Here is a 21,675-nt window from a genome sequence, read left to right as displayed (position 1 = left end):
TAATATCTGTGTCATGTTGTCATATTCTCTGTGCACTGGGTGCTTCTGTCACCAAGACAAATTCCCTGTGTGTTTATGCATTGGCAATAAAACTCATTCAGATTCTGAAAAATGTTAATGGTCTTACAGTAGACTATTTTTTCTAAATATAATTTTAAATATAATTTGTAATGTATTTCTGTTGATTTTGGTGTGAAATATGACCTTTACATGTTCTAGACAGGTTTTGTGAGATTAACCCTTGTTGTTTGCCATTTAAGCTTTTTGGTTTTCCAACCACAGCCACAATAACTAGGTCTAACTAGGTCACACTAACTTAATCTCTTCCCATCCTCAGGTTGATAGAAAGAACATCCATTCTAAACAACTCCCAGACCTCTGCCTTCTATCCAGTCCACATGACTGAGCCATGCAGAAGCCGTGAACAGCGCACGAACAGCTGCGTTCTTGGTTAAAACAAGGTAAGCCCCAATGACATCATATTTCATTAGCAGAGCCACACATTGCTCCATTTACAGGCTACTTACACATTGTGTCAGGTAATCCTGTGGTCCGTGTCAGGCTCTGTTGCAAATTGAATGGTTTATGGCTGGGCAGGGCCTGAGGACATTATTTACATATACTCAACTATAGGGCTGGGCGATATGGGCAAAAATATTATCACAATATTTTTTTTTCATATCGTTCGTAATCGATATTTACAGTATCACAATATACATTTCATACCATTAATGGGGAAGCAATGCACAAGCTAAATATCAGGATAGTTTTTTTTTGCCCAGCCTATTCAACTAATGGTTGTAAACTTGTCTCGTTTGACCTTTAACTCTTTATTGCTTTAATCAAAGATGTCATCGACCAATGAGAATGGAGTCAGTGGGTCTAGAAATAACAGTCGAGAGAAAACGTACAAAAAGGTAAAACATTTTCTTCTTTATTTATTTATTTATTTATTTGATAATTAAATTATTTTTATTTTATTATAATTAAACAGTTTTAAACATTCATTTATTTATTTATTTAAATAAATGTATTATTATCAATTCATTTAAAATGACCATTGTCTTTTTTAGTTGAAGTGTGTTATTGCTGTGGCACACCAAATGGAAATGCAAAAATTAATGTTTTAAAACATGTTTTCCAAACACTCCCCCAATCTGACACTGGTCGAACAGACAGTCCCGCCCTGAACTCCCGTCATTGGTTAAACCACTGTTGCTATGTCATGCTCATAGAAATGCACAAACAGAGCAGTGCCACAAAGCCACAGTACATTTTTCAGGGAAATCAACCGACAAATGGCTTACTTAAAGGTGCATTAAGACATGAATTGTAATTTTTCAGTATACTGTATGTAGGAAATCATGACCAACCACATTCAAATGAAGACTCCAGAGTCATATCAGAAAACTTATAGAAGCTGTTTTAATCTACATGGAGAGGGTCCGCACATGGGGGCTGCAATATTATGATCACATGACCAGTGGAATACTACTCACTTAATCTCAGTAACCATCCTGTTATTTGACACTTTCACTCATTGATTAAATTAGTCATGGCTGACTGTGAATACTAAATTAATACAGTGGCACCTGAAACTGAAAACAATTGATTATAAATTATGCTGCATCCAAGCCACTAGGTGTCAGTGTAAGTCCAAGATGACACAAAGACAAAAGTTACTGAGTGCACCTTTAATGTTCTCTTTGCAAATGAAGCTAGTATTTTCATGTAAAAATTACACACTTCAACTTTAAAAAGCATTTTTTGATTTGTGTATTAGTTTTTGTGTTTCATTAGTTTGATTTATATACTCTTCCTCCTTGCGTTAAATATTAACGTCATTAGCTTGTAAATGACACATTGAAACGCTAGCCTACACCAGTAAATTATCCCCCCAACACCTCTGTTTAGTCTGAAGAATGAGCTACATTTTTCCAATCACCTTATTTTCAATGTCTCCAATGATGATTTCATAATGTTAATAGTGTCCACTCTCCTAAATGTTGGTATAAACAGCGGTCTGTTGAATCTGTCCAAGATTCCAGGAGTTTATGGTGTAGTTAGAAGCCACCAACATGTAGTCTACTTTTCTTGTTATGGTTGATCAAACCATTTCAATGAAATTTGCTCAAGAGGTTTGACCCATTAATGTCATTTGTTTAACCAAAGCAGATTTCTGTCATCAAGCAAGTTTATTCTCTAGGGCTCCCATGGTCATGGAAAATCTGGAAATATTTAAAATTTATGTATTCCAAGACATGTCATGTCATGGACATTTCTGTAGTGAATATTATTTTTTTCTTGTTATGCTGTGCACTAAAATATTTCATCAGCTAGATATTGCTCTTGTGTAGAGTAAAACTGCGCACAAGCTATATTGATAACTCATTTAGAAGCAAGTGGTTCTTTTAAGTTGGTTCTTTCCAAATGAATCAGATTCACAACTTGATCTGAATGATTCATTTACACATTTTTAAAAAACATCCTTATCCAGTAATCTTACTAGAAAAGGTCATGCAAAAGATGGAAATGGATATGAAAATTAATTGGTCATTACCTGTGGAAACCAGTTTTGTGCATCTAAATTACCTCAGTAGACCTAAATTAAAAAAAAAAGAAAAAAGAGAGAAAAAAAAAAGAAAAAGTACTTGGGTAGACTGATTTATTTTGCTTTTTTACCAATATTTTTTTCAGACTACTTCATCTGCCCTGAAAGGAGCCATCCAGCTGGGCATTGGTTACACCGTGGGGAACCTGACCTCAAAACCTGACCGAGATGTGCTCATGCAGGACTTCTATGTGGTGGAGAGTGTTTTCTTACCAAGGTATGGACAAAGAACAGTGTTTTGTGCAATTGCTGCATTTGCTGAAGAGGTTTTAAAAGGGTCTTGAGATATTCTTTTTTTATCATTTTATTATCTTCCCTGAGGTCCACTGATAATGTTAATAAAGTTTTTTTTTATTTTTTTTTTTATCAATTTAGTTATATATGATAACAGTCAATTTAGTTATATATGATAATGGACCATCCTGTTTTGGCCTCAGCACCTCCTTTAAACTTCAATGTAAGCACCCACTGTTAAGATTGGCTAACATTGTGCAGCCCCTCGAATACAGCCATATTTGAAACTCAATCAGAAGAGAATGAACAAGCTCTGTGACATTATAAAACTACATTTCAGTGTTTACACATAATGCATATCCAACACATTGCATCAAAATATATTAAACCTCACTCAAGCACAGCAGCACCATAAACTATCAAACAGTCATGAACATTTGAAATATTCATGAATGAAACTGTTTACTCACGGATTTGCGATCAGGTCCAACAGTGTTTTTAACTGCCCCATCATTCAATAACAGCTCCTTTGCAAAGCTTGAATCATATTATGACTGTTTCAAGCAATCCACATTGATATGAGCCAAAAGAACATACAATCCACGCTGATATGAGCTGAAAAACCCGCACATACATAGTCCAAAACAGGATGAACAAGACACGCGCACACATATTGTACAGTATCATCGTGCACTGAGGTGCACATTGGCGGAAACGCATCAAAACCGTCAAAAATGTCCATCTAGTGCATCACAAACAACTAAAAATAGTGCAGATGGGTGCGAGAACGAGCCAAGCACGAGCAGCTGACTGAAACCGAATGGGGTCTCCTTTTCAGAGTTGTAACTTGACACCGCGTCTTTTAAAAGCAGCGCAATATACATGACACCAGTCAAAGATGTCTGTCTAGTGCTTGTTGATATACAAATATAATTCAAAATAGTCCTTTGGTGTTCAGGAATAGTTAGTAGGCCAAACAACAAATTATTTGTTTAGTTTGGGTCATAAGCTCTCCATTTCTTTGCAAACAAGGAAATATTAGTGACCCAATTAAATAAAATTGTGATTAATATCATGGTTTTGTTTTTTTGTTTTTTTCAGTTTCTTTTGTAAGGAAAGAAAACAAAATAATAAAACAAAAAAAATAGTGCAAGTTTTATACATTTGTGTACCCATAGCAAAACATATGTCTGTTGGTCAGTCTGTTTTTCAGCATTGTATTAATTGTAAAAATATTGTTACTTTTTAAACATTAATGATAATGCTACAGTAAATTATATCCAGTACAATATGGGTTAAAAGGAACACATTCTTTGTTTGGTGTCGATGAAGGGGTGTTTGAGCCTTATTGATGCGACTATGGGGGTACATAAGACAAAAAAGGTTGGGAAGCCTACATCATCAGCAAGGCCATGAAAAATGAAGTGTCGATTTAGGAGATTTGCACACGGTTTACGGTGTAGAGTCAGGTCAGTTGTCTGGCTCCCATTGGCCTGCTATTGTGCCAGAGAGTATTTAGAGAATAGCACCAATTTAGAGGTCAATTGCAATTGTTTGGATTGTGTTTTATAATGGGCACGGATTGGGATTTATCTAGTTGTGGGACATAGTCTGAAAACAGCTAATGCCTGGAACTCTAGAGTGTTCTCTGAGACGTGCCCTGAAAAAATAGCAACTCTGTAACCCACTTTTCAGGGATCACTGGGACTTTTTATCATAAGTGATTAGTAAGGTATTTTTTAGTGATTATAAAATCATTAAACCCTTTAAAGTCACATGTTTTTATTGAACAATTAAAATAGGGTTAATCCAAATGACATAATCACAACCTTTGAACACACTTTCTCATTTAAAAATGAAAATGGGGTTAATCCGAATACTATATGGAGTGGCCTGGGAAAAAATAAAAAAGCACAAAAGTGGGTTACAGGATTTTTTTTTCACAGAGCTTGGCTCGTTTATAGTACATTTTATCATATGTAACTTATTTGGTTGACCGGTCTTTAGTTTGTGTAAACGCCAGTTGAAAATGACTAGGATCGCCTTGTCTCTGGAAAAGATTACCTCTGGTGTTTACTGCTGGTGGGTCACATTGCAAAAAGGACACACTGCATGGGGCTAAGAAAGATCAAATGTGTTTCTGTTCCTCTGGGATAAAGAAACATTTAGGTTGGGTTACAGTTTCCCACAATTTCTGGTCTTCTCAGAGGATCCTCAGATTCTGCCCTGAAGTTTCTTGTCCTGGAGAATGTGACAGTAATTAATGAGACTCACTGTTGTTTTACAGTACATGTACGTGTTGTTGTTTGTGATACCTGAAGCAAATACTTTCACTTTTACAGTGAGGGGAGCAATCTGACTCCAGCGCACCATTATCCAGACTTCCGCTTCAAGACATACGCACCTTTGGCTTTCCGTTACTTCCGGGAGCTGTTTGGAATCAAGCCAGATGATTACTTGGTAAGACACAATTAATTTCTTTTGGCCACTGTTTATTAAATGAATAGTTCACCTAAAAATGTGTTTTTCACTAATGCATTTTAAACCAGTACTATTTTCTTACTTTTTTGAAACACAAATGGGGATGCTAGGCAGAATATCCAAGCCTCGGTTTTTTCAAATTACAAAAGTAGATAGTGGTTTTTACTGTTTACTTTTAAAAAGGACAAAAATGTACCAGAACATTTCACAAAAGTAGTCGATACGTCTTGTTTTCTTTTTTACAGGTTTTCTAAAGTCATATGATAGTTTTATGTGAGAAACAGACAGAAACTGTAGCTGTTATTCACTGATAATCTTCCCCCTACTCCGGAGTTTTCAAATAACATTCACGCTGATGTTCAAATTGAAAATGGTGCCTTTGGATGCCAAATGGCAGGTCTGACATCATTGATGCCAAACGTCATTGGTACTAGTCAAGTGATGGATCGTGACGCATTTAAAAATGCAGTCACATATGATATTTGAGAGCTTTGACAAAGGGGAAGATTATCAGTGAATAATGACTTAAATATCTGTTCCTCACACAAAGCTATCATACGACTTCATAAGACATGGATAATAGCACACGTATGGATATTTCTATGGTGTTTTTTTGTCTTTTTTGGATTTTGTCAGTAGCTCAGACATTCAGCAAAACATCTCCTTTCGTGTTTCATGAAAGAAAGAAAATAATACTGTGTTGCAGTGGTGTAGTAGTGTCTGAAGAGATGGGCATACCCCAACCCCCCACCCCCCCACATAATTTGTTTTTAATAAAATAAAACATGCACACAACCTCAAAAATGAACATATTTATAAACAGCTCATATGTAAAATGTGTAAGAAATATATTTTTTCCATGTGCAATAACATGCAGTATTTACACAAAGTTTAATTGCATATGTTAAATTTAAATGTATGTATTTACATTTAGCAGGAAAATTAAAACTTAGAGTGCATTAGACGCTGGAAATGTCCTGCCCCTTACTGAAACGGAAAATATGATTGGTTTGCAAATATCTAATCACGTCTGAAATTAATATTCCTTTTTGGGTGAACTATCCCTTAAAGGGATAGTTGAAAGATGACTGAAAATGACAATGAGACGAAGGAGGTGGATTTGAATTATTTCATGAATGAACTGCAAGGCCCGATGACTCTGACAAGGTCATTCCCTTAAAGCTCTCTCTCTCTCTCTCTCTCTCTCTCTCTCTCTCTCTCTCTCTCTCTCTCTCTCTCTCTCTCTCTCTCCATCAGAGCAGAAACAAAGCATCTTTGTTTCAGTAAAAGTGTACTACTGACCAATAATGAACTTTAACAGTGTACCTTGCCAACTGTGACAGGCAGAAACTCAAACCGTTATTTACGTCCTCATTTCTAAATTCCCAGCAGGAATTAGTGCTTTGGTTTGATGTGTTCTCACTATGCAAAATGTGTCCTGGCACATTATTTTGTGAGACTGCAAGGTGATGGAAGTGTGCATATCCCAGCCCGGGACTGCACTGCAACACTGCCTCACTCGCAGCCACTGCAGTGTCTCTGCAGCATCCATGAAGCTCTTGAACAGTTTAATCTGTGGATGCGTCCCAAAGATTAAAAATGCTGCCTTCACATGCTGTATACGGAGTTTGGAAGGCATCAGTGTCCAAATCCAATATTTGCATCACGTCTACTAAGATTCATAGATGCATCCTTCGCTACTTTTGATATTTCAAAATACTGTGCGTGCGATTCGGTGGTTCGTTGAAAGAATAAAAATGGTGTCTGAAGGAGCTGTTGAAAGCAGTAAATTAGTTTATAGATATCCTCTTTTAAACATGCAACTTTATGTAAAATATGCTTGGTTATGTCTAAAGCTCACTTGAATTTGTTGTAGATCATTAGACAGGACATTCACTGAAACCAGTTTCCATATGGGCTGTTCACACCGAATGCGTTTTTGCGTCCATTTGTTTGAAATAAATCCATTTGTTTTACCATTTTGCTGTGTCTTGTGTTTTTTCAGCATCTTGCACAGGAGCGCTGCATTTTTAAGACACCATGTCAAGTTAAAAGAGCTTGATCTTTTAAAAACACGTCTCAAAACACCTGCATTTTGTTCCATTTGTTGCTCTTTGTTAATCTTGTCAATGAAATTACTGAGCAAAATGTTCATAGACAAATGAGTTGAAAGAATAAAAATGGCATCTGAAGGAGCGATTGAAAGCGGTAAATTGGTTTATAAATGTCCCGTTTTTCCTTTCTCTCAATGTACAACTTATGAATATTTGCTTGGTTGTGTCTAATGCTCACTTGAACCGAACGTGCTTTTTTTCCGTTTGCGCTGTTTTTAATTGTTTTTATATGTAAACGTGCTAGACTGACGTCTTTGACCATTTCACCATATCTCGCTCAGTAGCGCCCCATTTTTAAGACGGCTTGTCAAGTTAAAAGTACTTTCTTCTTTTAAAAACGCATCTTGAATCACCTGCGTTTTGTTCCATTCGCTTATTCATTAGTTTTGGTTTAACAAAATTACTGATCAGTTTTTTATTTTTTTTTTGACAAAAGTTATAGGTTATGCCTTTTCACTATGCCAAAATTGAATATAATTAATGAATACAACATGACGAAATATTGACTGTATTTGAAGGACATTTTCATCAAAAGACAAAAATTGACTAAAATAAAAAAAAACTTGACTATAATTAATGAATATAACATGAACAAATATTGACTGAATTTAAAGGACGTTTTCATCAATAGTCAAAAATTATGACTAAAATAAAAAAACTTTATGCCAAATTGACTCAAATGTACGAATATAACATGAGGAAATATTGACTAAATTTAAAGGACGTTTTCATCAAAAGACAAAAGTTGTGACTAAAATAAACTGTTAAAATGAACATTGCTCTGGGTATAATGCGAGAATGCATTTGGTCTGAACGGCCCCTTAGGAGGTGGCTTCATAAACAAAATGCTGCCTGTGAAGTCATTGACTGACTGGGCAGTGTGGCAGCAATGCAGCCCGTGTGCTTGCATGTGTGTGCGTGCGTGTGTGTGTGTGTGTGTGTGTGTGTGTGTGTGTGTGTGTGTGTGTGTGTGTGTGTGTGTGTGTAAGTCTGTGAGAGAGAGTCAGGAAGGAATTGTGGATGATGCTGATTAGGCGTATGATCTCATTCGAGCTGTTAATTGTCTCTTGTGCTTTTTAACATCAAATGGGCATGTAATTAGCCCAGTCGAGCGGTATCACTCCCAGATGTCTGTTAAGTCTGCTCTTCCCGTGTAATTTGTGAACCTGCACTATCACCCCCTGTTAAATGAATCTTTTGTGTGCCGCCTTCAGCTTGCATTAGACAAAAGAGATTTTTACTGAAGAATACGTGAATAGTGCTTGCTCATGCAAAAAGTTGCCTCAAGGTTACAAGGGTATTCTATGTGATTGATAGAGCATTGCTAGGTGCTTGCCTGGTTGATCTGGGTGGTTTTAGGTGGTTACTTGTAAGTCTATGGAATCCCCTATGGAAGAGAAATAGGAGCCCTGAACTGCTGAGTGTGTTCAATCCAATGCAGATGTTGGGTTTTATGATGTCACTAATGACATGGGGACTACATTTTACATAATACAAATTTAAAGCTAAAGATTGTATTTTGCATTTTTGCATACATTTACATAGTCACATGGGAATTCCTTTAAATTTGTTTATGGCCATACTTAAATATTCCAGAAAAAATCTGCATAAAGGTTCTCAGTCAAGGGCACAATAGTGGTAACATACTAGGAATACTAGCATACTGTTTACTGCATACTACCTACTATTCATAGTATGCAGTGTGCATCTAAATATTTCAAACCCTAATATGCTACATTGGTATGACCTCACTGTATTGCATGTTTAATTCAATGCTATCCAGTTATCATCTTGAACATATTCTCGAACACATTTTCAATTCAATGCAGTATGCAGACTTTCTATACTCCTACATTCACATGCAACATGATGTAATGTGACTACATATGAATATACGGTAGCATACTACTGTTTAAAACGTTAATCATGGAATAACAATGTATGAGTATACAGTGTATGCTGTGCAGTATTCAGATTCTTTTCCAAACATAGCCATGCATGCAGAAAATCTGCACAGTATACAGTATGTACTTCATACTGCAAAAGTGTTTATACACTAGTCTTTGTTCACTAGGCCATGTTTCAAAGGCTGTACAGACACTATTGTGTTCCCCAAGTGCTTTTGTACAAATATAAATTTCAAAATGTTTTTTGTATTGTAATTAGGTACTAAACATTTGGATGTCTATATGAAAAAGGAATGTAGAGAAAAGGATGAAAATAAAGAAGGAGTGGTTGAGGCTAAAGAGGAATAAATGAAGTGCCGCTTCATGCTTCTTGAGTTTGTTGTTTTCATTTTTGTAATTATGCAGGATAGGGCAGAGGAAGTGCAAGCTAATTAAGAAGTCACACGCGCACACATTCAATGACTCGCAGAAACAAATGCAAACGGCCATGTGTTTGAGCTCGGGGTACAACGTGACTAGTGACTTTCATTAGGCACACTCTGAATATGAGAGTCTGGCCTCAGTTCAGTTCTGTCCTCACTGTTTTCCTTAGGGAAATCTGACAGCACAGAAACCTTAGTAAAAAATGTTTGCTTAAAGACCTCATAATGTTTCTCTTTTTTTCTGAACCCCAATTAAACCGTGGGACATGCAGGCAAAAATAAGGTAGTCTTTCGGTGTGTTTTGTGGATAGTGCCAATAAAACATATTCACAAAAACATATCAGTCAATGCACTGATGTTTTATTAGTGATGTTTAAATAGTAATGAATAGTTTTTGTGTTTTCTCTTGTTCGTTTATGCAGTGTTTTTGCAGTTATGAGCAGGAATATGAAATGCTTTCAGTGGTCTATCTTTGTAAATGTCCCAGAGTACATCATTATAAATTGCAAATGCTGTTGTTGTTGTCTTGTGCATTTCAGAATTCAGATGTCTTCTAATTCTTAACTAGATTTTAATTTTTTGAAGGAAATGGTAACACTTGCATGGCAGTAAAAGAATAGTGTTAAAGTTTAGTATTTTAGATAAGCTTAGGTTTTAGGCTTTGGTTCTTTAGCTTGGGGCATTTCCCAGGGGTTGATATTTATTAAAACTAACAGATTTCAACTTTTTCCTTTTTGTTATATAAGGTCACATTAAAACTGACTTGGAAATTTGTTCCCAGGCCTTCATCATTTTATTTTTGGTACTTTTCAAAAGCATTTTATTAAGAATTGTTTTGTTTTAGCCTTGTCTCAGACCCAGACTTTCAATATAAAACTATGAAAATCCATTAAAAAAATAATTACGTTTAGAAATATGATAATCTGAACGAAGAGTAAAATAAACATATTTTAATATTTATTGTATGAACATGATTTCTATCAACTTTTCTAATATATGACTGTCCCACAGTTGTGCCATCATTTCCACCCCACAATTTTACCCCAAATTAAGTGGGTTTTTTTTGTGTTTTTTGTTTTTTAAGTTAGTGTACTTGTTTACCAAGTTGACAAAAGTTTCAGTGAAGAGCATTCTTGAGGTGAAATATGAGACAAGTGAAAAAACTGAATATTTAACCCTTAAAAGCATGGGAATTTCACCAAACACTCTCACATATTTGGGTCTTTAGAGACACAGCACATATATCTATCACAAATGGATGTACAAAATGCCCAAATAGTGTCACATTTTCAATATATTTTCAAGACAATTAGAAAATAATAGAATAAAACAAATTTTGATGTTTTATTTTTCATATTTCAAAGAGATAATGCAACAAATCAAGACAAATCTAGAACAGGATCCATTACTTTTACACTGAAATTTCATGAGATGCAACTGGCTGTCAAACACATATTGATCGTAACACATAAGCTACACATAAGTATTTAGTTATTGGGTCTAAATAGATGCACAACTTAATAGAATTTCAGTACTACACCCAAATGACAAAAGTCATATCATGCTGTTCATGTGTTGGACTTGCTATAGTTTACTGCCATGTTGTTTCTATATCAAATAGCAATGTCAAATGTAAATCAAGTCAGTCACTGACACATCAGCGCCACCTTGAAAAAGAAATAGCATGTAAAATATGTATGTGTACACGCATATGCAATACTGATAATTCACCATTGTTGCACATAAAATCAATGTGATACAGTATTTATTTGTATGAATATAGTACTCATTTATCTTGTAATAAACAAAGAAATAGATATCCTGTGATAGTAAGCTTAAATAGATATGAAATAATCGTAAAAATATAATTTATGGAGTGCAAAAAAAGGCAACACTATTACATACCGAGGGTCTCTAATGACCCTATACTCTTTTGGTACTCAAGCCATTATAATTTTTTTTTTGCAATTTTGAATTTTTATTTGTGTGTTACACAATTTATAAGATTTAGGAATACTAAAGAAGAGTGGGCACAACTCCAAAAAATGGATGAGGTACAGGGGGTGGAATGAGGTCCCAGGTCACTAAAGACCCGATTTATGCATTTAACAGTTAAAGGAAATTTGCCTTGCTAGCACTGTAATTCCCTGTCAGTGATATTTGCATGCTCATAATATTTTGTGTTATTTATTAATTTTTCTTTCTCTGCAGTACTCCATTTGTAAAGAGCCCTTGATTGAGTTGTCTAATCCGGGCGCCAGTGGCTCACTTTTCTACCTGACCAGCGATGATGAATTCATCATCAAAACTGTCCAGCATAAGGAGGCAGAGTTTCTACAAAAACTGCTTCCAGGATACTACATGGTAGGTCTCAGTAGAGCATCATTTACATGTATTCTCCCCAGTAAAGAAGGGTTTTAATGACCTCAGTAGCTGCCTAAATACACTGAAAACAAAAAGTATTTTGATAAAAATGTATGAATGTCATTGCATAACATAACAACACATCACACCATGTGGCATTTATTTTAAAGGAAGCTCACACACCCTTTCCAAGTATTTCATTTCACAGAAAAGTTATTTTTAAGGTTTAAAATTAATAAACAATAGATATCCTGTTAAGAGTTTTCATAAAAATGTATTTGGACAGTGGTTGTCAAGCTAGTCGATAATTGACAAACTATACCTGTGGTAATCTGCTAGGGTACCTGACTTCAAACATTCACTAAACATCACCTTGAGACTAGTTTGTTAAAAGTAAATGCAAAGGGGGCCTGGGTAGCTCAGTGGTAAAAGACACTGGCTACCACCCCTGGAGTTCGCTAGTTCGAATCCCAGGGCGTGCTGAGTGACTCCAGCCAGGTCTCCTAAGCAACCAAATTGGCCCGGTTGCTAGGGAGGGTAGAGTCACATGGGGTAACATCCTCATGGTCGCTATAATGTGGTTCATTCTCAGTGGGGCACGTGGTGAGTTGAGCGTGGATGCCATGGTGGATGGCGTGAAGCCTCCACATGCGCTATGTCTCTGTGGCAACACACTCAACAAGCCACGTTGATGAACGGATTGATGGTCTCAGACACGGAGGCAGCTGGGATTCGTCCTCCACCACCCGGATTGAGACAATTCACCACGTGACCACAAGGACTTAAAAGTGCATTGGGAATTGGGCATTCCAAATTGGGTGAAAAAGGGGAACCCCCCCCACCCAGTAAAAAAAATGAATTGCAAAAATGGCTCAGAAAAGTGAATTAGTTGAGAAAAGGCCTAGCATCATTAGTTTGCAGATGATACTTGGTTTGATATTTTGTAATGTAATGCAAATTACATTCAGACATTTTTTCTTAAATGTTCAAATACTTTTTGAAACACTGTTTAGCACTATGGCCTGTATATTCTGAGGACTAACTTGATTTGAGCATTTAAAATACATTTTATTTTACGGTACTTTCAAATACATTCTTCACGGTCAGGTCACACAGGTCATGTGTACTCGGTGTCACTTTTTCCAGCCATTCCAGTTCAGTATGATGTGTAAACATTGTTGCTAATAACCATAGATGAATGGCTAACAAACTTGATTTATTTCTTGTGTTGCGTAACCTTTGCTGGTAAAGTCATGCCATCTATGGTGGAAACTAACTGGACCAGTCAAAGAAAATAGAATTAGAATTTAAGGAATAGTTCACCCAAAAATGAAAATTCTTTCATCATTTTATGTTCCTCATGTATGACTTTCTCTTTTTGGGGTTATACAAAATGTGAATTTTTGAAGTGTATCTTAGCTGCTCTTTTCCCTTTAATCAAGGTGAATGGGGACTGAAGCTGTCAAGCTCCACAATGACAAAAAAAAAAGTACCTTAAAAGTGGTCCATATGACTTGTGCGCTATATTCCAAGTCCTTTAAAACCATACGATAGCTTTGTTTGAGGAACAGTCTGAAATTAAAGTTGTTCGTCGAAAATCTTCCCCTCCACTGCAGTTCTCAAATAAAATATGACACCATTAGATGCTTTGCGTCATGTATGATGTCAGTGATGACTGGTCACAGGACATGTGAGATCAAATGTCACTAATTCTCCCATGTCTTGTGACCAAACAACATTGACAGAATTTTCATTTTTAGGGGGAACTGTTCCTTTAACTGAGTTACATAAATTATCATTTGACTTGCTGTTATAAATCAAAATGAAGCTAAGTTTCAGTTCGACTAACAAAGTAATTTCATTCCATTTATTTGCACAGAACCTCAATCAGAACCCAAGGACTCTCCTACCCAAGTTCTACGGGCTGTACTGTATTCAGTCCGGAGGAATCAACATTCGTCTCGTGGTTATGAACAATGTTTTACCGCGGTCTTTAAAGATGCACTACAAATATGACCTGAAAGGCTCCACGTACAAGAGGCGAGCATCACGGAAAGAGCGGGAAAAGGCCTGCCCCACATATAAAGACCTAGACTTTGTGGACATGCACGATGGCTTGTATTTTGACACAGAGACTTATAACGCCTTGATGAAGACATTACAGCGAGACTGCCGGGTGAGTGCGCAAATCTCAATCTGTCAGGTCTGGGTTTTAGCTGCATATCTCCATTTGCATACTTTGCACACTACCCATCCTTAATAGTATGCAAGATTAGGATTAGTGCATCCAACAATCATAATACATTGAAAATGGAATGTCAAAGGTGCCCAGATGGTGTACTTTTCCTGCTAAAAAGACCATCATAAACCAGCTTAAGCTGGTCTAGCAAGTCTACCAGCCTGGCTGAGAATGTTTTCAGATGGTCTAGCTGGTTTGGACCAGTTGACAAGTGCCCCAAACTCTTCTAAAACAGTGGAAAACAGCTTGGTGGCCAGTTAAGACCAGCAAACCACCTTAGGCTGGTTTAAGAAGGGCTTTTTTGCAGGGATTTCCAATTATTTGTTTTCCAAATATGCATCCTTGCATGCTTTTTTTGGTCCACGAAACTTTGTGCTACAGAAGAGGAGTTTTTAACAGTTCTCTTTCAACTTTTTTGCTATGCCAAGGGTGCTACTTGGAGCACGATTCAGAAACACAAAGATGTAATTTAAAAGATATACTTAACACATTGGTGTGCCAAAGATTCCATGATGCCCAGTTTTAATATAACCTAATAAGCTGGCCTGAGTGTTAACACAGTGTTAGATTACAGGGTATCAAGAGACAAATCATGCTGTAAATGCATCATTTTGCTCATGTATCACTGGAAAAAGCCATCAAAAAAATCTTTTATCTTAAAATAGAGACAAACAATGTGTTTGTCATGTTTTGTTTTCCTGCCTGTGTTTTGGGGGAATTCCTGCCTGTGTTTTGGGGGAAAAAAGGGGTTTTTGGGGGATTCCAGAAATGCCATTTAGATTTAGATTTCCCCAGATTTTATATAAATCAGCACCAGTGATTGGGAGTAACTAACCGAAAGTAGCAACATTACTATTTGAACTGGATTTTTTAGTAGCATGACAGTAGTTCAGCTGTTTTTAAAATGCTGTAGCGTGACAAATGCCAAATCGCTGTTTTATTGCATTGTATTGCACATAAAAGAGCAAACTGATGCTATAATCTTTGGGTTCTCCTAATATCCTCTCTTTGTGTGTGTGTGTGTGTGTGTGTGTGTGTGTATGTAGCATTGGAGAGTCTGATTCGTTTTGGTAAATTGGTTTATTTGGATGGTGTGAATGAACTACTTCAAAAAATTATTCACTGCTTCATTTGAATTCATTTAATTCATTTTTTGTAGCTAGTTATTGGTTAAATGCTTCTGTTCACCACTATGTTTATGAACCAGTTATGTAAAGTTGGGTTTGGAACAACAAGAGTAAATGGGTGAGTAAATGATGACAGATTTTTCATTTTTGGGTGAACTATACTTTTAACTGCTTCAAAATTATGTCTTGGGAAACTACAGTTTCAAAGTAGCTTTCTGAACACTGATCTGAGACCACTGAGAGAGTCTTCTGTCCCTCTAGCGAATGGAAAGGATGTTCTGTTTCACCCTTATTCACAAGCACCCACTCTGAGGAGATGCCACAGTTTCACAGAAAACAAGTTCATGACAGTTTTCGGCCTTGCAGTAGCTTATTAACAGATTAAAAATGTGCTGAGTGGCTAACCTCTCCGTTCAGCTGGGAAAACATACTGCATAAATCCAGTCTGGCATTCCTTTCTTTTTCAGAATATCAGGCTCTCAACATTGTCTAGTAGATACCGTTTTAGTTCTTATGATTTTTCCACGAGATGATTTTGAAAACAATCAGACAGTATATTTTCCCTCCTAGTTGTCCATCAGTGCTTCATTTGAGGCTTTTGTTGTGAACAGTTAATGTGTTTGTCTTGGTCTGTTGTGATATATTTGGTAAATGGTCTATTGTGATATTTCAATATACATGACAGTATTTGACAACCATAGAAATTGTTTTTTTGTTGCCCAAGAAAACTGATTGATATATAGCCCAACAATATGTGTTACGGTCTACTGATTTGCATTTGTTAATTTGACAGACACTTTTATACAAAGCAACTTACAATTTTAGGACTTTCAAACGATTAAAATGTTTAATCAAATTAATTACATGATATACCAATTAGTTAATCAAATTAATCGCAATTAATCACATATATCAATGTTTGCCCAGAAAAATATAATTATTAAATTATTATAAATAATCATATTTAAATAATTACAAATATAATATATACATTTAATAAAATAATTCTGATAATTAATATATTTTTTTCACATTATTGTGGCAGACAAGTAAAACATTGATTTGGCAATAGAAAAGTGACTTTAAAATGCAATATATTATTATATTATAGATATTGTTTATTTCCATATTATTGAACATATTTATTGGCCCACAGTCCATAGCAATTCGTCAGTCTGTCTGAGGTAGACTTATAAGAGTATTTTGTAATGAAGCGTCTATGTACACGTGTCAAACGGACGCTTTTGGGGCATCTCATTTTTATAGTGTTGCGTCATAAATACAGTGTTTTAGGACACAGCGTTGACACTGCATTTTAGAACGCAAGTTAAACATAGTTTAAAACATAGAATTTGTGTTTGGAATTGCGCCCCGTCCAGCTGTGTTTGAACATAAGAGCGAGTCCTCATCTTGAGCTGTATGTAATGCATTCTGTAAGTGCGGTTTGTTGCCTCTATGGCTGCACGACTGTACAGCTAGATTTTGCACTTCCCTCTACTGAAAACATGAAGGTGGTACTTCAAGCTTGAATTGCTCTGATGGTAGGGATATTCCTTATTACGGTCTGGGGAAATGATCAATACCCCTTTCCACCATGCTGCTCATGTCAGAGCCGCTTACCGCAGAAACTTAAGAAGCGATCTCAATACCGGCCAGCTTTTGCAAAGACTTGAGAACCGAGCGATGATCTAACTGACAACATTAATTCATAACCAGCCCAAACAAGCGAGTAAAAGTTCATATATCCATGTTTTGAATCACTATACACTTAGCTTAAAGAATAAAGAACACTTACTCAAGCTGTACATCCCAAAAAAACTCCTTCTGCACAAAAACTAAAGCAACTTTCCTCGCGTCCAGCTCCCACATTGCCGCGTCCGATTCAGAAATGATTATCCCTATGCCCTATTCCCTTCGAAGACGATTACCCTCCACAGTGAGAACTTTGGATGGCTGAAAGATGATAACGGTCAGTCAGAACTCACTTTTTAAGTGATTCTTATTAGAAATTCTGTTTGTAACAGCCCTAAAGGATGGATTGTGCTCTCTTCTAAGTGCCCTGTGAATACATGATCAGCGCCATTTAGAACACAGCCAGGCACGCTGAACAGTTGTGGGGGGAAAGTGTGTTCTCATTCTAGAAAGCATTTGATTGGAAAAGGTTTCTCCACCTCTACATGACGTCATTTATGTTACTGAGTCTTTTTTAACTGGAAGAGAGAGACTGCATATTAGAAATGCTTATATCATCAGAAAATTAAAGTTGTCAATGTTTAGAAGTACACTAGCATATAGATGACCTTAAAGCTAATAGATATGAACTGAAAGCAGCAAAACGTTCATTTTGATTTCACGGGGTTTTTAATGTTGCTAGTATCTTGTGGTTGAGCTTACAAGTAATAGCTCCTATAAATAAATACTAGTTGAGATCTGGTGTTTCAGATGATTCTCTTAAAATTCTTAGTAGAAATAAAAACGAGACATAAAGTTGTCGACATAAAGTAAGAGTACTGCAACTGTATTACTAAAGAGTATTGCAGTGTCTTCCCAGGACAAATACAGTCCCTGATATGATTTGTTTTACTTCTAAGGTTCCCACCAAACCAAGCTGTTAACAACAAATCACAAATAAACACAAGTAACTGAATTACCCAAATCAATGTGGCATGATGTTCCAGCAGTCTGTGGCTGTCTTGTGCTTCTCGAATTCTTGAGCGGGGCTGGCGCTGGGCCAAATGCATTTTTTTTCCTGTTCATTTTGTTTACCAATAAAGCTTCACGATGTTGCCATTTTTGGTGGCATTCCAGACATGACATGTTAAAAAGGTTAGCGACTGAGGGTTCCATTTATAACAGTCTATTTCCTGAAAAGGCCAGATTTCTTTCTTGGCACCTCAAGTATGTTCTGTCTGGCCTCTATGAGCACTGAACAGCTAAAAGGATTAGCCATAATGCAAGTCACAAGAGGGCCAAGCTAGGGAAGACTGAGAACTGAAGTTTCACACAATACTGACCATGTTTGGTGACAGTCTGTCCACTGTAGCCCATGAGAACTCCCTGCGATTTAGTCTGGTGTAGCTAGAGTTTTGATTTGCAACATGAAGTCCAAATTGCAGCTTATTCCAGCTAAAAACTGCCCATTTAGACAGGAAGAGGCCTTTTTATTGACATGTAAAGTGACCAACCATGGTTCATTTTGTTTTTACAAGCCTTTTAGTTTCAGGGATATCTTAAATAGATACCACAATAATAGCTCCCTGAAGAAAAATGTAATTGAATAAAGGCGTGACAGTACCAATGAACCGTTGTACAGAAAACTATAAAATAGAGGTGTGCCATCTGATGCCAAGGGTGCTTTCACACTAGCACTTTTGGTGCGCAACTGGGTTCATTTGACGTCAAAGTTTAGTTTGTTTTGATGATGTGAATGCTGTGCACCTGCTAAACGCACCCCGAAAAAGGTGGTCATGGGTGCGGTTCATGTGAACTCCAATACAGTTCCCTTCTGAAATTGGAATTGCGGAAGTTAACCGCTATTGATGACATACATAAACTTAGATGCCTTAGATAAAAAAAGATAAACATAAATTATGATGAAAGCCAAAAGCTATTAAATGCCATGGATCAGTATTTACTGAGTAATCCATTATTTTGTAGAGAATACATTTTCGCCTATGATTTTGGACCAAAACTATAGATAAATAAAGAACCCCATAAAGTTGGCAACATCATTATTTTATTTTTACACAGAGATAGGTAGGTCAGTTACTAAAATCAGTTGACTTCAGCACCCATGTTGCATTATATACCATTGGTGTCCAAAAATGGGAAAAACACTCTTTTTGTGTTGTTTTTCCAAAGTTGGAGTGCCTGTAATTCCAGAAATATTAAATATATCTTAATATCATTTTAGATTCTGGTTCTGAACAAACTTTCCTTTTTGTGTCTTCATTTATAGGGCCCTATATAGTAAAATCCCAGAGATATAGGGCCCTTAATGTGGCTTCATCTGAAAACTGTTCAATTATATCCATTTTCAACTGTCGCAAAACCAAATGTGGGTCACATGTATGAAGCTAGTTTTTCTTGTCCAACAAAACAAAGGTCTGAAGCACAAAAAATTTTGAAACTGGAAATATATCTTTATTTATTCACATAAAAACAATAGTCAAAATTGTAATTTTTGAGAGTCCTAACCATATTAATAAGAATAAGCAACGCATGTTGCTTTTCAGTTAATGCAATACCTATAACTAGTTTTTTGAATTCAGAAATGTAAATATCAATCCATGGCATTTAATATTTTGGTTTTCATCATAATCTATGTTTTTCTTTCTTTAGAAAAAGTTTGGTTGCTTTGACATGGAATTACCCTACTTTTGGTTTTTAGCATGCTGTTCTCTCGCACAGTGCACGTGCGTTCATCACAGTATGCTCGGACTGTCCACATGCAGCCAAGTTTATCTCAACACGTGAACAGTCCACGTCTGAGTGCATCACAAAGTAGTCGGAATCGCCTCCATATCAGCTCGTGTTCAAAACAGAATAGTTTGAAAAGTTAGAGCGCTTAACTGTACACGAGACATAACAGCACGCGGAAAAACAACTCTAGCCTTAAGACTACATACAACCTAACTTCAGCATTTTAGAATGTCATAGTCTTTTACAGATTGCCTGCGTGATTTCTTTGATATTCTGAAATTGTTGTTAACAAGTTCTTTAATCTTTTGAATCTACTTTTTTCTTTATATTGTCTTCCTTTTAACACTATGTGCTTTTTAAAAAGTATTGTGCTTAATGCAAGGAAGCACACACACACACACACACACACACACACACTTACTGCAATCCAAACAAATTCCCATAAATACTATAAGTGTCCACTCTAAGATTTTATTGTTAGCTTTTCCTTTTGGCTTTGTCCTGTTAACAAAGTGAAATGAACACTAAGCAGAAAGTTTTTCCTGAGTAAGCAACACACCCAGGGCCTCACAGCCACCAAATGCAGAGCACATTAAAGCCATATCTATAAGAATTAAGAACAGTAAGGCATTGCTGCCTGTAAATGGATCATTCTTTGCAACCCATCACTGATCAGACAACATATTTTAACAGCCCTTATGGGATTTCAATACGGCACAGAGCATATCCCAGCCGTTTATCTTCACTCTGTCTAAATGCCTTATATGCGGTGAACGGAAAAGTGTAAGCATTCATTTTAATGACCCGAGGCTGACAGTAAAGATTGCTGCCATTACACTGTCCCTGACACATGAAAAATAATGGTTCCGGTCTTTTTGGAGAGCTTGGAAATGGAGGTTAATGATGGGCTACTCATAGTGCTAGCAGTTGTCTTTTACTTTTTACAGTAAGAAGAGAGCTGCTGGTGTATTTTGGCTTTCAGTACATATTGTACATCTTATTACTGTATATAAAGCAAAATGTACCTTCATGTGCTACAGTAACTAATTAACCATAGAGCTTTATTACAATAACAAGTAATTGGTTTGTCTGATTTGTATTTTTGTTACAGAGATTTAGTTGATTAATGGTGCAAGGATGTATCTAAATATTCAAGATTGAGGGACCAAATTTAAAGGTGCATTGTGTAATTTCTGCACCACTAGTATTGTTGTCCTCTCAGTGACCACGTTTACATGTACTTAAGAAAGTGATTTATTCCAGGGTTTTTGCAGTAAGCAGTGTTCTGAAACGTCATGTAAACGAGAACCCAGATTTCTTTACGCCGTTTAAGCGATTAAGGGAAAGCGGATTAACATCGACATTGTCTGATCAGCCTGCTCATGGAGTTGTTTTGTATAATAGCCTACAACAAATTCAATACTTCAACACTGGTAAATCGTAATGCTAAATTTAGCTATTAACCTTTTTTTTAAAGTAACAAGCACTTTGCGATAATTTTTTTAAATGCAAAGTGCGTGAGATGTGTTAGTTTAACGACATTAACCGTCATAGGGAATTTACTTGCTGCTAACCATTTTATACATTTTAATTTGACATGGAGAAAAGAAAAGAAACAAAAACTTCAGTAGACAAGAGCTGGATGTTCTTGTTGAGGAAATTACTTCAAGGAAAATGTTCTCCTTGGGAAGCTTGATAATATCACGTCGGAAATTAAGAGGCAGGTAAATGGGAAAGGGTGGCAAAGGCTGTCT

At 36.3% G+C, this 21,675-nt stretch overlaps 1 protein-coding gene across 4 annotated transcripts in view; it reads left to right on the top strand.

Moving 5' to 3' along the window:
- Positions 1–21,675, top strand: part of LOC127415111 (phosphatidylinositol 4-phosphate 5-kinase type-1 beta-like) — a 58,336-nt gene that overhangs the window by 19,350 nt on the left and 17,311 nt on the right. For all 4 annotated transcript variants that reach the window (XR_007892910.1, XR_007892909.1, XM_051653672.1 and 1 more), the window contains exons 2-7: positions 338–461; positions 849–917; positions 2,698–2,828; positions 5,188–5,305; positions 11,981–12,133; positions 14,013–14,309. Coding sequence is in view for 2 of the 4 variants with exons in the window: in XM_051653672.1 (XP_051509632.1) it covers positions 849–917; positions 2,698–2,828; positions 5,188–5,305; positions 11,981–12,133; positions 14,013–14,309 (768 nt within the window). In the remaining 2 variants the exon portion in view is untranslated. The remainder of the gene's footprint in view (positions 1–337; positions 462–848; positions 918–2,697; positions 2,829–5,187; positions 5,306–11,980; positions 12,134–14,012; positions 14,310–21,675) is intronic.

Source organism: Myxocyprinus asiaticus, chromosome 24, assembly GCF_019703515.2.
Source record: "Myxocyprinus asiaticus isolate MX2 ecotype Aquarium Trade chromosome 24, UBuf_Myxa_2, whole genome shotgun sequence".
NCBI classification, from domain to species: Eukaryota; Metazoa; Chordata; class Actinopteri; order Cypriniformes; family Catostomidae; genus Myxocyprinus; species Myxocyprinus asiaticus.
Note: the sequence above shows the minus strand (reverse complement) of the source record. Positions and strands in the feature narration are given on the sequence as shown.